Source organism: Prosopis cineraria, unplaced genomic scaffold (genome assembly GCF_029017545.1).
Source record: "Prosopis cineraria cultivar Desert tree isolate PC_DT_omini unplaced genomic scaffold, ASM2901754v1 PC8, whole genome shotgun sequence".
Classification (NCBI taxonomy): Eukaryota; Viridiplantae; Streptophyta; class Magnoliopsida; order Fabales; family Fabaceae; genus Prosopis; species Prosopis cineraria.
In genome coordinates this window covers 9,502,553-9,528,549 of record NW_026555339.1, presented here as the reverse complement: position 1 = coordinate 9,528,549, position 25,997 = coordinate 9,502,553, and the positions used below count along the sequence as shown (strand labels likewise).

Sequence of the window (25,997 nt, the reverse complement as noted above, 5' to 3'; positions counted from 1 at the left end):
TGTATGAAAGGTCTTGGTGTTTTTCAATTATCCTTGTTTATGGCCATTCTTCTTTTCTATATATTTTATTCATAATTATTCCCGCTTTTCTCTCTCTATATTATTTTAATAAACTAGCATATATCATCACTTTTGTCCCTTTAGGGGACATCCGATGAAAGGAGAACAGGAAAAAGTAATTAACAACAAAATTTTAATTAGATGAATATGTTGATGATCATTTAAGAGGAGCTGTAAATTAATAGGGCTTTTAAATTCAAATGATCCCATATGTACGTAGTCATACTAATTGCACTAGTAATTTTGTTTTTGAAAAAAGGATCACTTTAAATCCTTCTATTTTTAAAATTTTCATTTTTTTCCCCAAAGTCCTTGCATTGAATGCCGTTTTCCTATTAACAAATTATTCTATCCTTTTTGCGTGTATAAATCCATTCAACGGTGGTATTTCCTATTAACATCACCGTGTGTTTCAAGATTTCTCGTCTCAAAGTGAGCGATAATTAATCTCATCACACACTTTTTTTCCTACAGATAATTAACTCAACTAATAATAATAATAATAATAATAATTAATCTCATCACCGTGTATTAAAGAATATCATTATCCTATTAATAAATCCATTCAATTTTTCAACCATATTTTAATGTCAAATATAAAATCAACCCAAAAACGTAAATTTCATATGTCAAAAATAGATATTTATAAGGTCATTTAATTTGATTCCACTAATTACATCGTGAGTTATATATATATATATATATATATATGTAAGAGTATTTTTCAAGATAACTGATAAATATTATGATTGGGACATGGCTAGACATGACTTGGATATCTTTTTTCGGCCAAGACATGGACTTAGATGTTGCACCAAACAAAGTTTGAGATATTCGGATAGAACTCTCGAATTTTTATTTAGTGATTGAAAAAATAATAAAAAAGTTTCTTTTGGATTTTGAAGTGATCATATATGAGAAATTTATTTCATAAATGCTCGATTGTGTTGTTTATTTTTATAATCATTTAGTACAGGAAAAATGTGTCTACTTAAATTTATAAAGCACTCAATCCTATTAAAATTTATAAAACATATTATAATTATATTATTCTATTTCATAATACATTATATTACTCAAATCTTCTATGTTAAAAATATAAATTTTATTATTATCAAATTATTAAAATTAAAATATAAAAACATCAATAATTTTGTTAAAAAAATTTGTGGAGAATAATTTGAATATCCTTTGTTAACAATAGGAAATAATCTCTCTCCATTCGGAGGGTAGTGATTTGGTAATCAGAAAAAATATCTTGCATGAATTAAAACGTAAATTAGATATGAACTTATATTTAAAAAGGCCAAAATGTAAAAGGCTAATTTATTCAACTGAAGTCTCAAGCAATTTCAAAATATCAAGTAAGTTACTTGGTCCTTAAGTGGCATTTTGATATACACTGAGAAAAGTTTATAACACCCTTCCTAACTTAAGTTAAAAGTTCTCAATTTTAAAACTTTGTTGTAATGAATTTATAATTTTTTTATTTTATTAAGAAACACAATTTGCAAGTTTGACTCCCAATTGTTTTTCAAATTTTAAGAGGGAATACATACATTAATGTTTAAAATTGAAAAGTAACAAAGTCATTATTCTATCAGCTCCAAAAATTTATAAGTTTGGCTCTTAATTTTATAACTTTAAACTAATGAATTTGTAAATTGTTTTTAAAATTTTAATTATATATTTAACTTAAGGATATTTAAGTGAATTCTTTTATAATTAGATTTGTAAAAAAAAAAAAAGAATTGCATGGAACTAGTAGAATTGAAGATTTGCTCCACTTCTTAATCTCAAGCTCTCAGACTCTTCCTCTAACTCTCCTAGGTTTCTTCCAAGTGCAGTGGCCAAAAGATGCATTTTTTCTATGCTGTAAAACTCTTAGGCCATGTTTGGTAGCACTGAATTGGCAAGGTGAAAATGGAATTAGAGATGGAATCTTAATTTAAGCATGATTGGTATATAAGAATTGCAATTCCTAAAAATCCTAATTCTATCAAAAATGCTAGAATCCAATTCTATCATATTGACGATGAAATTGCTTCAATTCTCTTGAATTTAATTTGTAGACCCCACTATCCTCATCTTTTTTGTCCATTTATAAAAAGGTAGGTCTTTTTAATTTTGAAAAAAAAGGGCAATTTGGTCTTTTCTTTTTTAAGTACATATACAAATTAATATTATATTAGAATTACATCTTCATACTAAACACACTTTTAAAACTCAATTCTATTTTAATTTTGATTCCGATTCTAATTCTATTAAAAACTCTTCCATTATACCAAACAAAGCCTTATGTTTGAAATTTTTGACAGGCGCCTAGCACTCCAACTAGGGTGCCGCAGTACTAGAGAGGGGTCTTGGGTGGCACCTAAACTGCTCTGCCTTGGCATCAAAGTCTTTCAAAGATTGATGTCTCCCTTCACCTTTTATTCTCTTCCTTGCTTAAGCTTTTCATTCTCACCTATCGAAAATCAATATTTATGAGTGGAATGTTTTGATTCAATTTCAAGCTTCCACAATTTTAAACCAATTCCTTAAAAATATTACATTAAATATATATGATGCATTTAGTTAATTTCTCTTCATTTAAGCAAGAAAATACTTTTCTTTTTTATTGATGACCTCCAAAATACAACTAAAAACATTATAATTATAACTAAAAATAAGGAGTAATCAAAAAAATTGTTCTTCTCTTCCTTTTCCTTTCTTTATCCACATGGGGTTTCAGCCACCAAAAAGAAACCAGCCATGGTAGTGATTTCAGAGATGGGAAGAGATTTTTTTTTTAAAAAAAAAAAAGAGTATTTTGGTAAATGCACATCAAAACTTATATGCAGTTGTGCTCTATTTGGATGGAGAGAAAATATGGGAGTAAAATTGGAGAGAAAATAACTTTTTTTCCATTTGGATGAGGAAAAAAAAGTAAAAGAAAGGAAAAGTGGGAGAGAAAATTAAGTATGGAACCCACCATATTTTTTCTCAAATTTGCTCTCCACGCATGGACAGATTTTGGGAAGAAATTAGCTCTTCCACGCCTACCCTTGCTCTCCTACATCTAGTTGGTCTTTGTCTTCGCAACACGGATAGCTTTCAACTGAGGCAATACTTTCTTCTTCTCACAATACCACCTCCACTTAGGAAACTTCATTGAGATATTTCATTTACAGATTTATTCCTCTGCACAAGTCTCTTCCAGTCTTCCGGCACTATGAAGTTACTAGCCTGTGATTTTGTTATAAAGTTCTTACTGCTACAAAAGGGGTGAGAGTGAGCTTGTCTGCAAAGCTGTTATCAATTATAAAGATATTGTATTCATGGAATGGAAGCATAAAAAACTGTTATTAATTATAAGGACCTAAATTCTAAACAGTACCTTGAACTTAGACAAAAAACTGTTATTGTATTAATTTTAAAACATTACATACTTTTAATTTTTTAAATAAAAAAGACTAAATTATTTGATGTATTATAATAACGTGAAAATACATTATTTATCAACTAATCTGATTTTAAATTATTTTACTTATGTTAATTTTGATATAATTTTTTCAACTTATTTTATAAATATAATTATATGAAATATGATATATTTTAATATGAGGGTATTATTGTCATTATAATGTTTGTTTATTTTCTTTTCTCCCTGATTTCCCTTGTCTATCCAAACACAGAAAGTAATAATATTTTCTTCTCAATTTTTTTTTCTTCATTTTCTCTCCACTTATTTTCTTTTCTTCCAATTTTTCTTTTCATCCAAATAGAGAATTAAAGTTCACGGGACTTTAGATTTATTTTTTTGCATGTAATGGGATTTTTTTTAGTAGTTAAAATTTTTATATAGGACAATTTTTCTTTTTATTTATGCCTGTTGTGTACTTTTCTGAGACCAACATTAATTAATTACTGTGACTACTTTTTTACTCTAGCACTTCGACCAAGTCCAAGTATCCAACCGTCCCATTTAAGTTAGGAGTGAGCTTTCGTCCTTTCCTACTTTCTGAAATTTAGACGCCACTGAGTTGTCCTAATGTTTATAATCGCATTCTTTTGAATTACAATTCAATTTTACGACTGGTTGCGGTCATTTGGACAAGCTAGCTAATTTGTTTTGAAAAGTAAGCAAAGCGGGAGTGTCCTTTTAGGAGCAAGAAGACTACTTAGAGGATAGATAAAGACATAGATGTAGACATACATACAAACATATATATATATATATATATCAAAGTATATTTAAAATATAAAGTATTTTTAACTAAATCCCATCCCTAATAAAATAGTTACCTATTTTTCAATCAACCCTATCTTTTTATATTTACTTCTATTAAACACCCTATAATAAATATAAAGTCATTTATCAATAGCGATACTTTAAAAAAAAAGACAATGATTACATTTTCAAAAACTAAAAATGTCTTATATTTTTTAATATTGAACTTCTCAAAAAATAAGTTATATTTTTAAACGAAGAGAATATATAATAATCTAAAGACAGTTAATAACTGTACTAGATCATCTTAAAATCTAACTATGTAGATTGTTTCACATAATTCTATTTATAGGGATTCTAATATATGTAGTATATATTTCTTCCAAACTCACGATGATCAATATTAACGAGAATGTTAAATTATATTACAAAAAAAAGGGAAAGAACCTCCAGACAATCAACAAAAAACCATAGCCCACAGGATTCTCTTCTCCTTCTTCTTTTATATTCAAAAGTTTAGAGACTCATTAGGACCATAATGTATCTCGAGGTTCAAAAAGCTTACAAACCAATCAGGCTTCTCTACTACACAAACAGACTTGGAGCAAAGAAGCCAACGTTGTACAGGTTAAAAAAAAATAAAAATAAAAGAACAAAAGAAAAAGGAAGCTAACACTCTGTTTCATCGTGTAGACCATAAAGTCCATACTTCTTTTTCTAATTATAAAAGGATCTCCTACTCACCATTGAGATTCATTAATGATTTAATTCATTCTCTCTGTGGTTCAATTCAATGTTAAAAGGGCAGCCAAATCATGGTGTTCAAGTTTTCTGACCGCTCGTTTTATTGACGCCTGTTGTAGCTACCATTATTAATTACTCTGACTAATTTTTTCCCCAACTCAACAGTGACCAATTCCGAGTTTCCTACCGTCCCATTCAAGGCAGTCAGGTTCTGTCAACATCAAACAATATGAGTGATTTTCGGCCTTTCCTTTTTGAAATTTAGAGACCACTGAAGACTCCTAATGTTTATGATCGCATTCTTTGGAATTACAATTCAATTTCAAGCCATAATTTTGGTCTTGTGGACAAGCTAGTGTTTTGAAAAGTAAGCAAAGCTTAAGTGTCCTTTTAGGAGCAAGAAGACTGTGAGGCAAACTACATGCCCTAGGATTGAGGAAATAGGTGGGGATAGATAAGGACGCTGATGTGGACATAATATTGGACATATATCTAGAGATAGTTAATATAACTTGATCATCTTAAAATCTAACTATATAGATTGTTTCACATAATTCTATTTATAGTGATTGTAATATATGTATTATATATTTCTTGCGAACTTTTGATTAATATTAATGAGAATGTTAAATTCCAAACCAAAAAAAGAAAAAAAAAAAGGAAAGAAGCTGAAGCCAATCACCAATTAGCCTTTTAGGCTCTCTCTCCCTCTGTGTTGAAAAGTTTAGATGTATGTGGACTCATTAAAGTCAAAACATGTCTTTAAATTTAAAGAGTGCTTACAAACCAATTAGGCTTCTCTATCATGCAAACAGAGAGAACTAGTTAGCAAAGAAGCTAACGTTGTACAAGTAAATGAGAAAAAGGAAGCTAATTAATAATGTGTTTCATCGTATAGACCATAAAGCCCATGCTTTTTTCTAATTATAAAAGGACCTCCAACGTACTCACCATTAAGACTCATTAGTTCATGCTCTCTGATCCAATTCATCATTAAAAAGGCAGCCAAACCATGATGTTCAAGCTTTCCACTCTTCCTCTTCTACTGTCATGGCACTATATTCTCTTCATGTTCTTCTTCTGCGCCTATTTGATGTTCTCTTCATCCCTTGCTGGTAATGATGAAGCAAATGCTCTATTAAAGTGGAAAGCTAGCCTTGATAACCAAAGCCAAGCTTCCTTGTCTTCTTGGAATAATGGCTCTAATCCTTGCAAATGCTGGATAGGAATTACCTGTGATGAATCCATGTCCATCTCCACCATGAATCTCTCAGGTTTTGAGCTAAAAGGTACTCTTCACAATCTCAACTTGTCATCTTTCCATAAACTTCAAGTTTTAGATATCAGTTCCAACCAGTTTCATGGAAATGTTCCCACCAAAATTGGTAACTTGTCCAGTATTCTTTTGTTCAACATCAGTCATAATTTCTTAGGTGGTTCTATCCCTCAAGAAATAGGGGCTTTGAGCACTTTAAATCATCTTGACATGACTGTGTGTAATCTCTCGGGGTCAATTCCCACAGAAATTGGGAACTTGAGGAATTTGACTTTGTTATCACTTCGTAAGAACTATCTTTCTGGTTCTATTCCTCAAGAAATTGGAATGTTGAGTAATCTCATGACGCTTGATTTATCAGAAAATACTTTTTTAAATGGAAGTATCCCTTCCACAATTGGAAATTTGACCAGATTGCAAATTCTAAACCTCCAATACAATAGGCTCTCAGGTCTCATACCTTCTGAATTTGAGGAACTCCATTCTCTTACCTACTTTTCAGCAGCATATAATTATTTGTACGGACCCATCCCGCCTTTCTTTGGAAACCATACAAATCTCACTTCGTTGATTTTGTGGGCTAACAGACTTCATGGATCAATTCCTTCTTCTTTGGGAAATTTGATCAATCTAGAAGCCCTTTTCCTTGGAAATAATAGTCTTTTTGGTCCTATTCCTGCTTCCTTTGGAAATTTGACAAAACTTAAATCCCTAGGATTGGGTATGAACAAACTCAATGGTAGCATTCCCATGGAGATGAATAAAATTACCAACTTGAGTATGTTACTCCTATTTGAGAATAATTTTGTTGGCCATTTGCCACAAAATGTTTGCCTTGGTGGATCATTAGAAACCTTTGCTGCTTTTGCAAACAAATTCACTGGTCAGATTCCAAGAACCTTGAAAAATTGCTCAAGTCTTCTTAGACTAAGACTTGAAGATAACCAACTAGTTGGAAACATAAGTGATTTTGGTGAATACCCAAATTTAAAATTCATTGATCTAAGTGGTAATGAGTTCTATGGTCAACTTTCTCCCAACTGGGGCAAGTGCCAAAATCTCACGACCCTAAAGATTTCCAATAAAAACCTCTCAGGTGCTATGCCTCTTGAGCTAGGAGATGCAATCGATCTTGGTGAAATCATGCTCTCATCAAATCACTTGACTGGAGAAATTCCAAAGGAATTGGGGAAGTTAAAATCATTGAATAGACTCCTTCTAAGTCATAACAGACTGTCAGGTAATGTTCTTATAGAAATAGGATCACTAAATGAGCTTGAGGAATTAAAGTTGGATGCAAATGATTTCATTGGCTCCATCCCAAAGGAGCTTGTTGGAAGCTTGCACAAGCTATGGCTCTTGAATTTGAGCAAAAATAAGCTTAAAGGAAGCATTCCTTCAGAGTTTGGTCAATTACAAGCTTTACAAGAGCTTGACCTAAGTGAGAATGTGTTGGGAGGAAGAATACCAGCAACACTTGGAACATTAAAGATGTTGGAAATATTAAACCTCTCACATAATATTCTCTCTAACACCATTCCCTCTAGTTTTGAAGGAATGACAAGCTTGTCATCCATTGACATATCATTCAACCAGCTAGAGGGCTCACTTCCAAACATTCCAGCCTTTCGAAACATCACATTTGAAGCAGTGAGGAACAACACGAGTTTATGTGGTAATGTTACGGGTTTACAATTTTGCGAAGGCCTACATTATCATAAGAATAAAATACCCCAATTTTTGATGCCACTGCTACTTTGTTTGTTTGCTCTAGTGCTAGTAGACGTTGGAATTTCATGTATTATGATTCAAACCTCAGAAAACAAAAGGTCAATATCAAAAGGCACTTACTCTAGCTTCTTTCTCTATATGGGGCTTTGAAGGGGAAATATTGCAAGGAAAGGTTGTTGAGGCAATAGAAAATTTTCATGAAAAATATCTCATTGGAGCAGGAGGACAAGGAAGTGTTTATAAGGCTGAGTTATTTGTTGGTCAATTTTTTGCTATCAAAAAACTTTATCCAAACTGTAACACAAATTTTTCCAATTTGAAAGCATTTTCAAGTGAAATTCAAGCTTTGACAGAACTCAAACATCGTAACATAGTGAAGTTACTTGGATTTTTTTAAAATTCACAACTCTCCTTCTTGGTATATGAGTTCTTAGAAGGTGGTAGCTTGGATAAGATTTTGAAAAATGATAAGCATGCAATTGCACTTGATTGGAATAAAAGGGTAAGTATTGTTAGAGGTGTGGTTGATGCATTATTCCATATGCATCATGGTCTCTCATGTCCAGTAATCCATCGTGACATATCAAGCAAGAATATTTTGTTAGACTTCGAATATCAAGAAGCTCACATCACCGATTTTGGAATAGCTAAGTTCTTAAATCTTGACTCAAACAACATGACCTCATTTGTTGGCACCTTTGGCTATGCTGCTCCAGGTTAAGACTCTTTCTTTGTATCCAACCAACTTGTGTTGTTATTCTTTACATTGTAATATAACTATTCTCATATTGTAAATGCATAATGCAGAGATTGCTTTCACCATACAAGCAAATGAGAAATGTGATGTCTACAGTTTTGGAGTTCTTGCATGGGAAATCTTATTGGGAAGGCATCCGAGTGATCTTGTTTGTTCTTTGATAGAGATTCCTACATCTTATAAGTTGCCATTAAAGGATGTTGTAGACAAACGCCTTCCACCACCCACAAACCTAGTTGCTGATGAAGTGATATCAATTGCAAAATTAGCACTTGCTTGCTTGAATGAAAACCCATGTTCTCGTCCAACTATGGAACATGTATCTACGAAGCGTATGAAGAGAAAGCCTCATTTAGCAGACCAGTTTGACACCATCACACTAGGAAAACTTATGATGGTATATTGAACTTCCTAAGTGAATTATGTGACTCATGGATGTCTTGTGCTTTTTTGGCATTCAAATCCTATAAATTATTGATTTCTTGAAGTCTTTGCAGCAGGTGGATCTTAGTCATTCAATCACAACACTGGACCAAATGATGACACGTGGCATCATGAATACATATGAAATTGAAGAGACGTAACATTTTTTGCATGTTGACTACATGTATTCTCTAATATGCTTATCATGCCTCGAAGGATTTTGAATTCTATGATTCCTTGCATGTAACAGCTTACCTATTCCCACGACAATCTTCTATCATATTATGAAACTTAAAACATCAATCTTAGTGCAGAACTCCAAACAATTTCAACATAAACTCAATTGGGTATACTTCCTTTAGTTGCTATAAAGACATCATTACTACCAAAAAAAAAGGCTCTTGTACTGTAGTTTTTTTTTTTTACTACAAGCTCCCTTGCTATTTAAAACTAGAGGTAGTGTCTTGATCATAAGAGAAGCACTACGAGATGATGGGTTAAGCAAGGAAGCGTTACCTTGTTTTTTTCCTTTAAAAAAAAGTGGGAGGAAAGGTAGCGCTTCTTCCTCCCTTTTCTTTTCAATAAAATAATGGAGAGGTAATGCTTCTTTGAAGAAATAGAGTGGATGGTGTGTGATGCTTTAAATGAGGTGGGTGAATGGAAATTGGATTCGTTGAGTGGTTTGATTCCTATTGAAGCTAGATACAAGTTACTTTCTATGGTAAAACCTGTTATTGGGGAGAGGATGGATCGATTTTGTTAGAAAGGAGATCATAACAAAGTGAATTTTCCATTAAAAGTACCTATAAGCTATTGATGAATCAGTTATGCAGGATTAAAGACAGAGTTCGACAGTTGGTTTGGAAATGGCGTACTTAGCTAGTATTGAGAGGATTCAGATGCTTTTGTGGTTACTGGTTGATGGTCAAGGAGAGGCTTCACACTATAGAATTGAGGAGCTCCTTATGAGTGCAAAGCTTGTGGTCAAACCGAATCTGTGGTTCATGTGATGAGTGATTGCTGCAAAGTGAGGAAGTATGGTTGTCTCCATCATGTCGAATTACTTTTGGCAGCAAGTTTCTGAATTGCAATTTGGGGAGTGGGTAAAGGTGAATTTACTGGAGAAGAAGAGGGATGTGATTTTGAATGGAGAATGATTCTTGGTGTGACCTACAAGGTGTTATGGAAAGAGAGGAATACGAGACTTTTTTTCTTAATTAAAATAAAGGAGGTTGTCACATCCCAAAAAAAATTGAAAGTGACCAGCATGAGATGTGAACTGTTCACACATTCCTTATGCCTCAAATCAAAAAATTATTCTATTTCTAAAACATAATTAGATTTATATTGATATTCTGGCATCCTTAATAATATCCATTAAAACAAAAGCTTTAATATTTTTATAAAAATTTTGACAAAACCTCATCAATAAATAGGTCTCTAGAAATCTCTACAATAGAAAATATTACAACATGTATTCAACAATTCAGAACTTCACTCCCTAACAACAAATAGTCAACATAGAAAAATAAAATCAAGATTCTTTTTATAGTTAACATGGAGCACTTAAACATAATTTCAAAATAAAACACATAATTGAATATTTACATTAAAAAAAAGGCATTTCCAAAGATAAATATTCACCTAGCGCAGTTGTAAGCCCCTCAATGATAAGTAGGAGGTCTAGCATCAACTAATGAATCTAAGACTAAAAATATTTTCTAGTGAATAGCATCCCCTAAAAATAGAATTTAAAAGAGTAAAAATAATAAACTCAAACAATTAAGTAAACTAATTGAAGATATGATAATTCAATATAATAAACTTAATAAATCTGTAAATTTTAATCATAACTATAACATGAGAGTGAAATGAAAATTGCTTTATTCTATCATGCTTGAAGAAAACAAATTATCTGCATGTAAATCAAAGTAATAAATTTACAAACTAAAAGTATTGAAATTTCAAATACCAAATGTTATGTAGAAATTTAAAATTTTAAGGACTTAACAAAACAAGTAACAAACGCGGACACACAATTTACGACGGTAAATAACTAAACGTGACTTATGTCACAAAAACAAATATGGACACACACTGTCCATAAAGGTAATGCTAACCAAACGTGGCCTGAGGCACACAAACAAACATGGACGCATAGTCCACGAAAGTAATACTAACCACACACGGCTTGAAGCCATGAAAATCAAACGCAAGCATTAGACTCATGAATATCAAACGTGAGAACAGAGCTTATAAAAATTAAACTAGTTTGTCATTTATCATGAAGTGTTAAGGGCTAACGGAACTGCCATCAACAACAGTGTTCTATTTAAAATCCTCTCAAAATTTCTTTTCAAACATGCAAGAAAAATAGACATTTTTGAAATACAGTTTTCATGCTCAATACCAAACTCACATGAATCATTTTAAGTATCAATTCAATACTTGTCAAAATAAAATTTTATAAAAAATGTCCATTTTTGCATTTACTTGATAACCAAAATTTTCAAAGCTAGTCAAAATAAATTCATCTTAAAAACATAATTCATAAGGAAAATACATGTACATTTGATAAAATAATTTAATTAATAAGTACCCAAAAATTCTTATAATAATTAAAAATGATTTGTATAAAACTGTAATATTTCAGCAAAAGAGCTTTTATTGATAAATTAACTGGGGTGCTATTCATTTACCTGCTAATTTCCAAAATCCAATGATTTTCTCCCTCAATTTTTTTATCAAAGTCCTCATCTTCCACACACCTTATAAGAATATGTATAAATGAAACCTCAATTTACTTCCTATAGTTATATAAACTTCGTCCTACCACCAACACAATCCCAATTAATTGCAAGTATTCAAAATTTCAAAACCAAAATTCACATCTTAATAATTTCTCAAACATCATTGCTTACCACCAATTTACCTCATATCACTTAATCATAACTACTATTTAAATGAGATATGGTTTTTTTATACCTTGTGTCAAACACTTTATGTATATAACTTCCAATCCATTCAATAAAGCTTTTTAACCAAATACCTTTGGCCAAACAATTTTTTTTTTTATTTTAAACTCCTACAATTAAATTCACCATACTTCTATCACCTATTTTTATCAAATATCTTCAACATCCTCAAAATCAAAAGATAAAAACAACACCATAGTTTTAAATTTCTCAACATACCAATTTCAAAAATTCAACTAACCACACTATCATTTCAAAATTAGATTCTTTGCAATACTCAAAATGGAATCTCAAGAAATGCTGTCCCAAACAAAAATCCTATTCTATTAACTGAGATACGTCCTCAAATGTCCTTTTCTTTCCACAATCAACAATTAGTACAGAAGAAAGAAAAAGAAAACATGCGGCTTCTCAAGCTCAACTCCTCCCCCCAAATCAATTAAGCTTAAAGAAGATTCAAACTCACATCTAAATCCCTCTCGTAGCAACTAATTCATGAATAGACAAAATACTTATCAAAAGAAAAATTTTCTTTTCTTTTTTTTTTTATGTTAATTTTAGCTTGTTTGAATTACAATTTCTCCTTCCCAGTCAAACAAGTACAGCAACACAAAGGGGGAAAAAATTTCTTCTTCAATTATCAACTCTCACACCCACCCGTACAGAATCCACAAGAAGGAAGGTTTATTGTTTCTCACCTTAATTAGCAACGATAGAGAAAGGGAGGAAGAGGAAGGAGCTGACAGAACAGACGAAAATAGAATTCATCACTCAAGCCACCAACAGCCACTGCATTCATCGACGGCGCACAGCTAGAATAAAGGGGAAAGAAGTTCGAATACACCCACAGAACAGGAACGCCACAGCCACAAACAAAGACGCAGGTGAAGGGAGAAGAAGATCTGAATGCACCAACAGCCACATGAACGAAAAAGCACAATGAACGCCGACGTTTTTAATCGAAGAAGGAAGAAGCTTGAACGGCGACACCAACAGCATCGGCGACGGCAGCAAACAGATGAGGTGGAGAACTGAGATTTTCGGCCAGAAAGGATGAAGCTTCTGGAATAAGCTCCCCCTCCATGGTTCAGACACGCATATGACGGGAAAGGAGAGGAGGAATGAAAAAACTATCATAGTTTAATTTAGGGCAGTGGGGTAATTTCACAGGGCTAAAGAAATACAGACTCTTTTTGGACTTGTAAATTTGAACCCTTAAATAGGAAGTTAGACACCATGAGAGTTTTCATTAAGCCTCCTCATCTTTTTTCTTATGTTTGTCTTAAAATTAATAAAAATATTTAAATATCTCACCATAAGTTTTAATTTAATTAATTTAATTATTATTACTTCATTTTATTTTGTTTTATTTTTTTATTTTTTTTAAATTTTTGGGTCATTACAAAGGTGTTAATAATTTGAGATTACAAGTAGGATCGAACTCATAACCTCTCACTCACTTGAAAAACTTACATGCTGATGGTTTTGTGACAAGAATAAGTCTTATATATTTAGTCTTATATACTTAATATATTTATATCTAATGAAATTAAGACTTTGATGTGTTAATACTATTAATAACAATAATTTATTATAGAATAAATAATCTATAGAATATAGGCATATTTTAATTTAGTTAGAAAAAACCACTTCAAATATATAAGACAAGGATATAATTTTTTTCCTTTTTTTTTTTTTTTTTGGGTGGGGGGTGGGGGAGGAAGAGTGGAGCGGGGATATGTAATTACTTCGTCTATTGCATTTACCATTGCATCAATATTCTTGTATAAAGTTAAGTGGTCTTTGCGATTTGAATTAGGTAAGTTTTGGCTCAATCAAGAATAAGTTTTGTAGGAGTATTTGTCTTCTCTTTAAAATAAGAATAAAAAAAGCGTACCAGTAAACGTGCTCGACTGTATACGATTTAATGTGGTATCTTAAAATTAACGAATTTGATCGTCAAGTTTATTTTTTTAAATTAAAAAGCTGGTTAGTATAAATAATTAGGTAGCCTTAAATTTATTACAGATGATAGTCAACACAAGTATTTAATTAATGTTGCCCCTTTTTTCTAAGTCCAATGGTGGATAAAGTCATAAAATTAAACGATCTTGAAAAAGTAGGCACTCCTTTATTATTGTCCTTTTGGTTAATAAATTAAGCTGGTCTCTGTATATCATATAAACTTTTAACAAGTCATATGATTCACAAATAATGCACAAAAATCACATTAGTATCACAAAGTTTAAAGAATACTAATGGGAGCTAAGAGTAACAAAACAGGAATTAAGAGCTAGAGTTTTTCCCCTGATGTCCCCCTCTAAAATCATGATTAATTCTCGAAATCCAGTTTGCTAAGGGGAAATATATCTTGCTGTGAATTAGAATTTTAAAATTAGAATTTGAAAGTGTGAACATATATATTTGAAAAAAGAATTGAAGACTTGATTGTAACATTAGTTTTGGAGTAATAACTAGGCTTTGAAAAGTAAAAAACTATAGCAAGTTAAACTTCACAGCCTCAACTTCTCTTCTTTCCATAAATTCCAGATGGGTCATAATTGCTTATTGCTTGAGTGCTTATTGCTTGAGTGCTTTCATCACACTCAAATAAGACTTTGACTACTCTCTAACGTAACTCTTTGTTTGGATCAAAAGAAAAATATAAAAGAAGAAAAATTAGGTGAAAAAACTTCTAATAATAGTAATATATTTTTGTAATTTCTCTTAGTTTCCTTTTCTCTATATATTTTCCTTCTTTTCTCTCCATATCCAAACCAATCCTAAGTGCCTGTTTGGTTTTTCATTTGCTGGGAATCCATTGATTAAAAATTCATTTAATAAAATCAGTTATTGAAATGAAAGTTGTATTTGAATAATTTTTTTCATCAAACATTAGTTTGGTGAACTAAAATATGTTTGGTTGATATATAATGAAAAGTTCTTTTAAATATATAATTACTAAAAAAAATATTAATTTTATTTCATGTAATTTTTGTTATATAAATACAATAAAGAAAATGATAATAAAATCTCTTTGAATTATATAAATAACAATTTAGTCTTTAAAATGTTATAATTTCACTGAAATTCCCATAGACTTTTCTATCATTAATGAATTTATATAGATGATCAAGTTGCCCTTATTGAAAATAAAAATCTTGATATTACTATAAGTGTTGAAAATAACAAAGTAATGATCACAAGTTTTATTTAAATATCACAACTTTTCTTCTTAAATTCATAACAATACAAAATTAAATCACAACTTCGCATGTCAAATTCCTGATATTGCTGCAAGTGTTGAAAATAACAAGTAATGACCATAAATTTTGTTTAAATAATAACAACTTTTATTCTTCTTTTTTCTTTTTGCCTAAATAACCATTTTTCTTCTGACATTCACAATAATATAATAGTAAATCACAATGTTACATGTCAAATTCTTGATATTGCTACAAGTGTTGAAAATAACAAGTAATAATAAAAAATTTTATTTTAATAATCATAACTTTTTTTATATTCATAAAAATGCAATAGCAAATCACAACGCCACAAGGATAATTTGGTCATTTTACATAAATTCATTAAGGAAAGAAAAGTCTTTAAAGACTTCAGTAAAATTATGATATTTTAAGAAACCAGATTGTTATTTATATATTTAAGAGGAATTTTATTATTATTTTTCCAATATAATATCTATAAATATTTGACATATTTAAAAAATGTATGTGATAAACATATTAAATATATGTTGAACAATAAAAACAAAAACATAAAGTTTGATATGTTGAATAAAAAATTTAAAATTATATAACTAGTTCAATATATATTAAAATTAAAAATTAATATAATTAATTATTTAATTTAGAATATAAACTTTAATCTCTAATTAAATCGTGCATATCATTTATCTTTGATGATATGGTTATATTTGAAATTATGGATTGAGGTACGTGAATGAATGTTGTACTTTTCTAAAATTCAAGAGCAGGCGCCAAGCACTTTCACCTTGAACAATGTGTTTTCTGAAATGAGATTTGGGAGGTCTTTTCAAAACCGAACAACTCCTGATTTTTCAGAAACCTCCCAGAATCCTTTTCAAAAGCCGAAATGCGAAAGCACCAAATCAGGTCAGTATTTTTTTTTTTTAAATACCCTATCTAATTCTTTCCCATAAAGAAGAAGATCTCACACATACATTTCACATACACAACACAGCAATCCCACACAATATTTTTGGTCCCCCTTAAATTACGTGGGAGTTGGATCATTTAACCTCTTACATTAAGAGGTAAGATCATAAGGATAGGTGTCACCAAATCAAACAGGCTAGTATTTTTTTTTTGGGTCTGTGAAGACTTGAAATAATTTGATAGTAACCACTAATATTAGTTTTGGGGTAACAATTGGGTTTTGAAAAGCGCACGAAGCTCCAGCGTGCTTTTAGGGTCAAAGCCCAAAACGCACTTGGTCAAAAGGACAGAAAGGAATTGCCGTTTCACATCTTTCACCCAAAACGCACTTGGTCAGGAGGCAAGTGATCCATGTGTACGTAACCATTTATCAAGAAGGACACACGCACATCTTGATTTGGCCCTAACCACTAACATTAATGTGGTTAGTCCTACCAAAAACGTAGAATTCTCACCTACTCTTGAATTCTCACCTAGCCACTAACATGACAATAACCCACAAGGTCACATAAACAAAACAACGAAGCTATTAGTGTCATTACTCATTTGTTTTGTGACTATAATTCTAATAATGGGTGGAATTTCCTATATTTTGATTCAAGAATCAAAGAAAAAAAAAGTCATGATAGAGACACAATAATCAATCTTTTCTCCATTTTAGGTTTTGATAGGATACTTTTACGTGAAAAAGTTGTTAAGGTTATGGAGTATTTTGGAGACAAATATCTCATTGGAGTTGGAGGACGAGAAAGTGTTCATATATAAAGTTGAACTACTTGATGATCAATTTTTTGCTTAGAAGAAGCTTCATCCAAATTGTAATACAGATTTCTCTATTCTTAAAGTATTTTCAAGTGAAATTAAAGCATTGACAAAGATCAAACATCGTATGGTAGTAAAATTACTTGGATTCTTTTCAAATTCACGTGTACCATTACTTGTTCATGAGTTCTGTCACATTCTGAAATTAGAGGATGACCGACATGAGATATAAACTATATCATACATTCATTAAGTCTTAAATTGAAGAAAATCTTTCATTTTAGAAGAAATTATAATGCACTGGAAAGAAAAAAAATATCATTACAATAAAAGATTTAGTATTTTTATAGAAATTTTGACAAAACCTCTCTCATAAATAGGATTTTTTAAAAAATTTTGCAACACAATATTTTACACAAGATATTATATCAATTAGGAGCTCAACTCTTTCTAGTCAACAGATAACATATATTAAAATGAATACCTATCTATAGGTTATGTGGAGCATCTAACCTTTCTTCTAAAATAAAATATATGAATTCAAATATTTAGATCAAAGGAGATAATGCTAAACAAAATTTCACCTAGAACAGTTGTATGCCTTTCAAATGCCAGCAGTGGAATCAATGTCAGCTAATTAATTTAAGACCAAAATAATTTTTCAGTGAATAGCGTCCCAATAATAAATAATTAAATGTGCATAAAAGGAAAATATAAAATAATTATGCATGCTAGAGATGACAATTTTCACAGCCAAATATTTAATAAAATTTAACATAAGAGAGTTCTATATAACATTTAAAAAAAATCTTGATTCATTAAAGCATCATATCAAACACCATTATCATTTATTTTCAATAAAACAAATAACTACATTAAATAAATAATAAATATGTCGTTAATCAAAACCAATAAAAATTCATCAAATAATTAAAATCTCATAATTATGAAAACTTATCAGAACAAATAATAAACGTGGACACATAATTCACGAGGGTAAATAACCAAAAGTGGCTTATGCCACAAAATCAAACGTGGACACACAGTCTATGAGGGTAACTAATCAGCAACCAGAGCCATGAAACAAACGTGTATACACAATCCACGAGGATAAATAACCAAACACAGCCGGAGCCACAAAACAAACATGAGTACAGGACCCACAAATAACAAACATGATAATAGAGCTCACGAAATTCAAACTAGTTAGTTATTAACCAAGACGCGTCAAGAACTAATGAAATTACTATTAGCAATCAATGTTCTGTATAAAATTCCCATCAATTCATTTTCAAACATGCAAAAAATCATTGTTATAAAATATAATTCCATTCTCAAAGTCAAACTCACATGAATAATTTTGAGCATTAAAACTTGCCACGATAAAATTTTATAACTGAAGTCCATGTTTGGCATTTATTGCATAACTCAAAATAACCAGAGTTGATAAAAATAATCTCATCAATTTTTAAAAGTATTCATTGTAAAAAAAACATACACATGCCATAACTCAATTATCTTTCAAAACCTCTTTATAATTTCCCAAGATAAGAATTTGAATAACAAAATATTCAATACTTAACATAGTTGTCATTAAAATAATTTGCATAAATATAATATTTCAAAAAATAATTTTATGATAAAACAGTTGGGACGCTATTCACTTACTTGCAGCATTTTCAAGTATTGAAATTTATTTTTGAGGATTCCATTCGAGTCTCCCTTCCTCTAAGCACCCTATTCAATATAAAAAACAATTTGATCATCTTACTCTAGCCAAATACACTATCTTCTAACATTAACAACACTATAACCCATCAAACATGAAAGAAAATCTTATCATCTCCTTATTTTATATACTTCATGATTCATTGTAATAGCTAGCCCAACTTCAACCACTTCAATATATATTTAGTTGTCATAACTCCCAAGTCTCAACATTACCACTTCATGTGGGTCCAACTTTTATTATTTTCTTCATCAACATCCTAAAAACTAACATAAGCATAAACCAGCTTGATCCTAAATTTATAAATTCCAAAAATCCTCAAATTCTACATTCAACCTTCATAAAAATAGTTGTCTCCTATAATAATTTAATCAACAACAATCAATCCATTATTTGCTACTAAAGACCATTATCCACCTCTCACATTTTATCAAGCACATTACAAGCATTCAACAATTAAACTACAAAACAATCATTTTACTCTTTAAATACTTTTTTCCAACAATTTTCAATTGTTAATATATAGATTTATTATGCTTCTCAGGTTCAATTCCTTTCCAAAAATCAATTTAAACCCAAGTAAAATTCAAAGCCATACCATCGATCATTATCTTGCTTTTAACACTAAAATCATAATTGGATTTAACTTTCCTTTTCCTTGTTTAGCACAGCGTATGACAGTATAAGGTAATGAAAATTGCAAGCTCAATAGCTTAACACCCACACACATGGATCGCACAAGGGGGAGGATTCAAAACTCCCTATATCAAACCAATCGATAACTGCAAAGAGCAGAAAGAGTAAGAACCTGACGCTATAAACCATGGCAGCTCGAACAAAGGTAAGAGATGAGGATTCCGTCAATGAGAAATAGAGGAACAAGGAGATCCAAGCATCATCGTTACATGAAGACAAGACCAATGGATGAACAGGGAAGCGGACAAGTTTGCGATTTCGACCTTGACAGCGGCAGTTTCACAGCGATCACGGACACCAGCGACGGACTCAACGGCTGGCCTAGCTCCACTCGTGTACTCCGATGACGAACAAAAGAAATGGACGGAGAAGAACAAAGGATCGAAGACTCAATCTTTCTTTGGTCCACACTCACACTAGGTCGGCAACCATGGCAGAGAAGGTGGAGGGGAAGGAAGAGAACACACCCACCAGATGCAAACAAAGGAATGAGATTCCAGCACACCCACAGCTACTAGCGACGGAATGGATCATGAAAAAGGACTGTGGAGGAAGATTTGAAGAAGCCTCTCGATCCATCTCTACCCCTCTGCTGACCGACTCTGCATTTTTATTTCTGATCCCTCCTCCCTTTTTTAAGGGTAAAAGGGTAATTTAAAAAGACTGTGGGAAAAAAAAAATCCTATCCTTACACCTCCACGATTCGAACTAGGACTTAGATGTGCACACCTAAAATGAATTTTCACTGAACCATTCATACATCATGTTAAAATTATCCTAAAATAATTTAAAAATATACTTAACTTATATTACTATTAATTTTAATCCAATTTAAATTTTGAGTTCTTACAAGTTCCTTGATGGTGATAACTTGGATCATATTTTAAAAAAATGAGATGCAAGAATCTACACTTGACTGGGATAAGAGGATGATTATTATTAGAGATGTGGTTGATGTGCTGTTCCACATATACCATAGTCTCTCATATCATATAGTTCATTGTGATATATCAAGCAAAATATCCAATTAGATTCAAAACATCAAGAAGCGTATATAACTGATTTTGGAATAGCTAAGTTTCTTGAGCTTAACTCGAACAACATGACATCCTTCGCTAGTACCTATGTCTATGCTGCTCCAAGTGAGGTCTCGTCCTTTCTTTGTAATTAAAAACCATTGTTATTATTATATAAAATGCAATATATATATATATATATATATAACTATTCATATGATATATGATAATTGATGTAGAGATTGCCATTACAATGTAAACAAATGGGAAATGCGATGGTGTTCTTACTTTAGAAATTCTAATGAGGAGACATCCAGGAGAGTTGATTTGTTCTTTGACAACGATTTCAGTGTCCTATGATTTGCCATTTAAGGATGTGTTGGATCAACGATTTCCTCCACCCTCAAATCTAATTGTCAAGGAAGTAATGTTGATTGTAAAAAAAATCACTTGCTCGCTTGAATGAAAATCCATGATGCCGTCCAACCATGGAACAAGCATCTATGGACAACATTACACTAGGACAACTCATGAAAGCTTAACCTTCCTGGATAATTACTTTGCTTGTCTTTTGTATTTGTTGTTGCATTTGTGTTCATGTATAATTTGAACTCGTCTTTGTTATTCGTATTCTGTAAGTTTTGTTGATCAAGAATACAAGTGAGGGTGCGCGTACGTACTAATCAACTTTTGGTGTCCTTTTAAGAAGAGTGTATCAATAAGAATGTGTATTATATTGAATATAATTTATTTACCTTATCCTAACATCACCGAATATAATAACTAGGTTTTCATTTTTATAATAAAAAAAGCAAAACAAGTTCTATTGATGTTGATGAGGATTTATCACAAACTGTATTTACAAGCAACGACACGAATGATGTGAATCACATCTATTTTCAAACTTCATATAATGTATGAGAGCGTAACGAGTTATTACACATTTTGCCTTTAGTGGAAAAAAATTAGACAACCTTAAATTTATTTCATGTGACATATATGACAAATATTCAATATTCCCTTTTCCCCCTAAATTAAAGTTCATGACTAAGGTCATTGATGTCTGTTTAGCTTTTCATTACAATAGAGGAATGGAAAATTATTTTGAAAAAGGAGCCAATCCATTTATTCTTATTGTCCTTTTGGTTAATAAATTATTTGGGATTTTCTATACACTATACTATATATGTGTGTGTATTAATTAATTTAAGTTAGATCTCAAGTGTTAAATTTTAAAAATTTTGTATCAATCTCTCAATTTTGTAATTGTATTGTGATGAATTTGTAACTTATTTTTTAAATTAGAACATGATTAAAAATAAAAAAATTATTTTTCTGTTAAAATTTAAAATACAATTTACAAATTCATCATAACAGAGTTATAAAATTAATAAATTGAGCTGCAAATTTTTAAAATTTAATATTTAAGACTTAACTTAAATTAATTAATCCTTTTAAAACTTCTCTATCATTCTCCCAATTAATTTTATATGGTACTCTGCTTTTGTCCTATCTTAATAAAAAAAATTTTATAAAATTACAAATACATATAAAATCAATTAAATATAGTTTTGAATTTTAATTTTCCTATAAGCTTCATGAAAAACCCCTCATTTAATAGGGGGGAGAGAAAGAAATATGTTTAAAGAGTGAAATAATGGGGAGTAATTTTGAAATATGTTTTATTAATAAATCAATATTTTTCTCAAAACATCTTATCAATATATATTTATATATGCGCGCGCACATAGATACGTATGAACGTATGTGTATGTAGGGTAAGTGTTGGTATGCGTTTCTGCAATTATGTGTTTTGATATATCTTTCATGTGATTTTGTATTTTGGAGTTAGGTTTAGATTCATGCTTGGAGGTAGATTCAAATTAATTTATTTTATATATCTATAATGAGGAAGTTGTTACCCATTATATATCTTTTATCTTTCTTGAACTATATTTAACTATTTAAAATTCAAATTTCCTCTTTTAAAAATGAGTGGCCAAATTAGTTTATATTTATTTACAATAATAAATAAATAAAATTAATTAATTAATTTATATAGGTTTAGTTTTGAAAATAAAATAAAATAAGTAATGCCTACTCTCTTGCAAATTATTTTATGTTTGTTTACTATAATAAAAATAAATTATTTTAATTTTGGTACAAGTTTGAATTTGAAAATAAATTACAATGAGGAGTTTTTATATAGATTCGGTGTGCCAAGATATTTGTGGTTTGCTCAATTAGAATACTCTAAGTTGTTTAAATAAAATCTTATATGACATTATTTTAATTAATTTTATGTGTATAAAAGAATATATATTTAATTTTTTATTTTCTCTCTATTATCATTAATGTCAAAATTAATTTATAATTAATGCTATTTGAGTGTCATGTTTTTATTAGACATACCACAAATGATGTGACATACCCAACGAAACCAATTTCAATACTCATCATAAAGATAAGTATTGGGAGCTCATTATTTTTAAACCGTTCAGATCTAATTTTCATATTTTATATTTACAGTTTTTCAACTAGTGTTTTTTAAATATTTTTTTTTTTGAAAAACTAACAGTTAAGAGATTGTTTGTATTTTAGATTCTATATCCATTACAATAATTTTTTAAAATGAAAGTAAAAAACTATAAATTTAGATAATCCAAATTAGATCTGAACAATCTAAAAGCAAATTGCTCTCAATGCATCTCATTTGTATGATGAGCAATGAAACTAGTTCTTTTAGTTTACCTAAGAATTTCTCAAATTACAATAAGTAGTGCCTAATACTTAGATATTCTTAGATTATATATTATTTTATCTTATATAATTAGGAGATATTGGATATAAATTCAAAGATTTTTTGAGTTTTGAACTTTGATATTTGATTTACACGTAATTCTTATTAAGTAAGTCTATAAATAATGTTTTGACTTACTATATGGGAGCCAAGTAGCTTTCATTAACTGTTTGAAATATTAGGGAGCCTTAAATGATATTTATGAAAAAATTCAATTAGAGCCTACAAATACTATATTAAACTTAATGAATCATGTATCTTGAAATTAATTTTGATTCAAGGTCATGTGTTTCTTGTTTGAATGAATACCTATTCTTGTTAAAGTTGTCTTAACAGGTGAAGAGAAATAAAGACAATGTAATTTTAGTCTTGACACCTATGATTAGGTATTTGTGTTAAAGAGTTAAGCTGAGGATTATAAATAAAACACTCTTGAGAGGGATTTAGGCTCTCTAAACTTTACTTTTTGATTTTGTTTCCCCTTATAGTTTAGTTAGTTTTAATAAGGTTATGTGTGATTTTCTTAGTTTTGTAAGTTTAATTTAGATAAAAATATGGTGGAAGCTTTGGAGAAGCAGTGAAAATGGTAAAAGATTAATAAAAAATTTTAAGAGAAAGAAAATTTTCAGGAAAGTAAAACCATTTAAATTGCTTTTATGATTTTGAATTAGTATACAAAATTATTTTAAACTTTATGAAGTGACAGCAAGTTTTGATAGTTTGATTCCCAAAAAATGATTCTTTTTTAAAATTAATTTCATTTTAATTGAAACATTTATGTGACTGATGATTGATAATTAAAGATTAATTTTAGAGTAGTTATAATGTTGCAGAAAAGTCTTAAAAAGCAAATATATCGGATTTTAAAATAAATTTTTGCAGAATTTTTTGTTATCAAAAGTTTGAATTAAAGTGGCGGCTCACAAATTTAGAAAATTAGAGAGATTTTTTTTTGGCAAAAGAAAAAAGACAAAAAATCTATCAAAAATATATAAATAATAACTTAATCTCTCAAAATGTTATAATTTAATTAAAATTTTTAGGAACTTTTTGTCATCAATAAATTTATAAAAATTATTAAATTATTTTTATTGAAAATAAATGATTCACAATTTTTTTTCTTAAATTCATAACAATTTTGTTGTGAATATAAGAAGAAAAGTTGTAAATTATTTATTTTCAACAAAAATAATTTAATAATTTTTTATAAATTCATTAATAATAGAAAAATTTTTAAAAATTTTAAAAAAGTTATAGTTTTTTGAAACATTAAATTTTTATTTATATGTTTTAAATGAATTTTATTGTCATGTTCTAAAAAAACATAGAAAAGAAACTCAAGAAGTCACGACTTTGTGGCTTTATAATTAAAAAAAATGAATTTTTTAACAAAGTGCTGCGTTTCGGCTTTCGCATGTGGTTTTTTTTTAAAAAAAATAAAATAAAAATAAAAATTCAATTTCTTTTGTTTTTTTTTTTTGTTGGCCCCAGTTCCAACTATAACCCTATAAGCCGCTTGCCACTGCGCGTCACCGTCATTCACCCTTCCCGCCATTTGCTTCAGCCAACAACGACCACCGTAGCTCCACTCCACTCGCCTTCACTGTCGTCCTTTGTGTCCATCCCACTGTTCTATATCTTCACGCCGTCAGCCACTGCCCCTAAAGCTCCATCCAGAGTCATTCCTTCTTGCCGGCGAACACCGTGAAGCTGCCAGTCGTTGTTCATATCCTCGCATACAACTTCCTCCGATGATTCACCACCTTTTCCCCTCTCTACCTTCACCATATCGTAGCAGTCGACCCGAGCACCATGCCTTCGAATTCTTCCTTCAACGTCTGCAAATCCAACCACCATCGAGCCAACACGTACCGGTCTCACTTGCATTGCTAACCCACTGTCGTGAATCGAGCTCTTTCAAGCTTTTGAATCTGAATCGCATCAAGTTCAATTGTCCTTCTTTCTCCATTGAACCTCATCTATTTAATCCTTCTTGGATGCCATGAACCTAGACGATATGAGCAGCACCATCAAGCTTCGAAGATTTATCCTTCGTGTGCCACTTATATTGCCTCGTTGTGATCCCTCGTGTCGTTCTCTAATGGCAATCTCAAGGCTTCTCCACCTCCATTGCTAATGCTTAACCCTTGTTCTGTCTCGTGTGTGCTGTTTTTTCCACTCCACTCCCCTGTTAGTTGAGATACACTTTATTTTGCTGCGCCACTGATCTAATCTGCTTTATGGTAGGGTAGAAATCACTAGGCTCAGTGATTCTGATTCTGCTATTGGAGTGGGTCATTTAGTGAAGTCTGAAATTTAGAAGGTGCAATTTCTGATTTTGAGGGTCATTCATCAGGTCATTTTGGGCATTGGTTATGCAACTTGATTCTTATTGTATTGACTGAACTGTGACTAAGGAATTTCTGGCATGATGTTCTGATTTGAATACCATATCATTGAGAAATTTCTGATTCTTGATTCCTGGTAGTTTGCTTCACGATTTAAATACCATTGTCAGTGAAAATTTTCTGATGTGAGCTGGCTTTTGTTGAGGTGTTGGTAATGATGTTCTGATGCTAATGTGTTAATTGTAGAATTTTATGCTCATGGCTGGCTGTT

The 25,997-nt window shown here is 30.6% G+C and overlaps 2 protein-coding genes across 2 annotated transcripts; both read left to right on the top strand.

The window, feature by feature from the left end:
- Positions 1–5,992: 5,992 nt before the first annotated feature.
- On the top strand, positions 5,993–8,174 carry LOC129317959 (MDIS1-interacting receptor like kinase 2-like). The gene has a single exon (XM_054962415.1). It carries the CDS (start codon positions 6,030–6,032, stop codon positions 8,172–8,174), a length of 2,145 nt encoding a protein of 714 aa, XP_054818390.1. The 5' UTR covers positions 5,993–6,029.
- A 27-nt stretch (positions 8,175–8,201) lies between these two features.
- Positions 8,202–9,507, top strand: LOC129317960 (MDIS1-interacting receptor like kinase 2-like). The gene is made up of 3 exons (XM_054962416.1): positions 8,202–8,740; positions 8,832–9,178; positions 9,279–9,507. The coding sequence occupies exons 1-3, from the start codon at positions 8,566–8,568 to the stop codon at positions 9,363–9,365; spliced, it is 609 nt and encodes a 202-aa protein (XP_054818391.1). The 5' UTR covers positions 8,202–8,565; the 3' UTR covers positions 9,366–9,507.
- The last annotated feature ends 16,490 nt before the right edge of the window (positions 9,508–25,997 follow it).

Bases quoted from the DNA above. Each gene is read 5' to 3' on its own strand.
- LOC129317959 (XM_054962415.1), top strand. From the start codon at position 6,030: ATGATGTTCAAGCTTTCCACTCTTCCTCTTCTACTGTCATGGCACTAT.
- LOC129317960 (XM_054962416.1), top strand. From the start codon at position 8,566: ATGCATCATGGTCTCTCATGTCCAGTAATCCATCGTGACATATCAAGC. The intron at 8,741-8,831 runs GTTAAGACTCTT...TGCATAATGCAG, and splicing joins CTTTGGCTATGCTGCTCCAG to AGATTGCTTTCACCATACAA. The intron at 9,179-9,278 runs GTATATTGAACT...AAGTCTTTGCAG, and splicing joins CACTAGGAAAACTTATGATG to CAGGTGGATCTTAGTCATTC.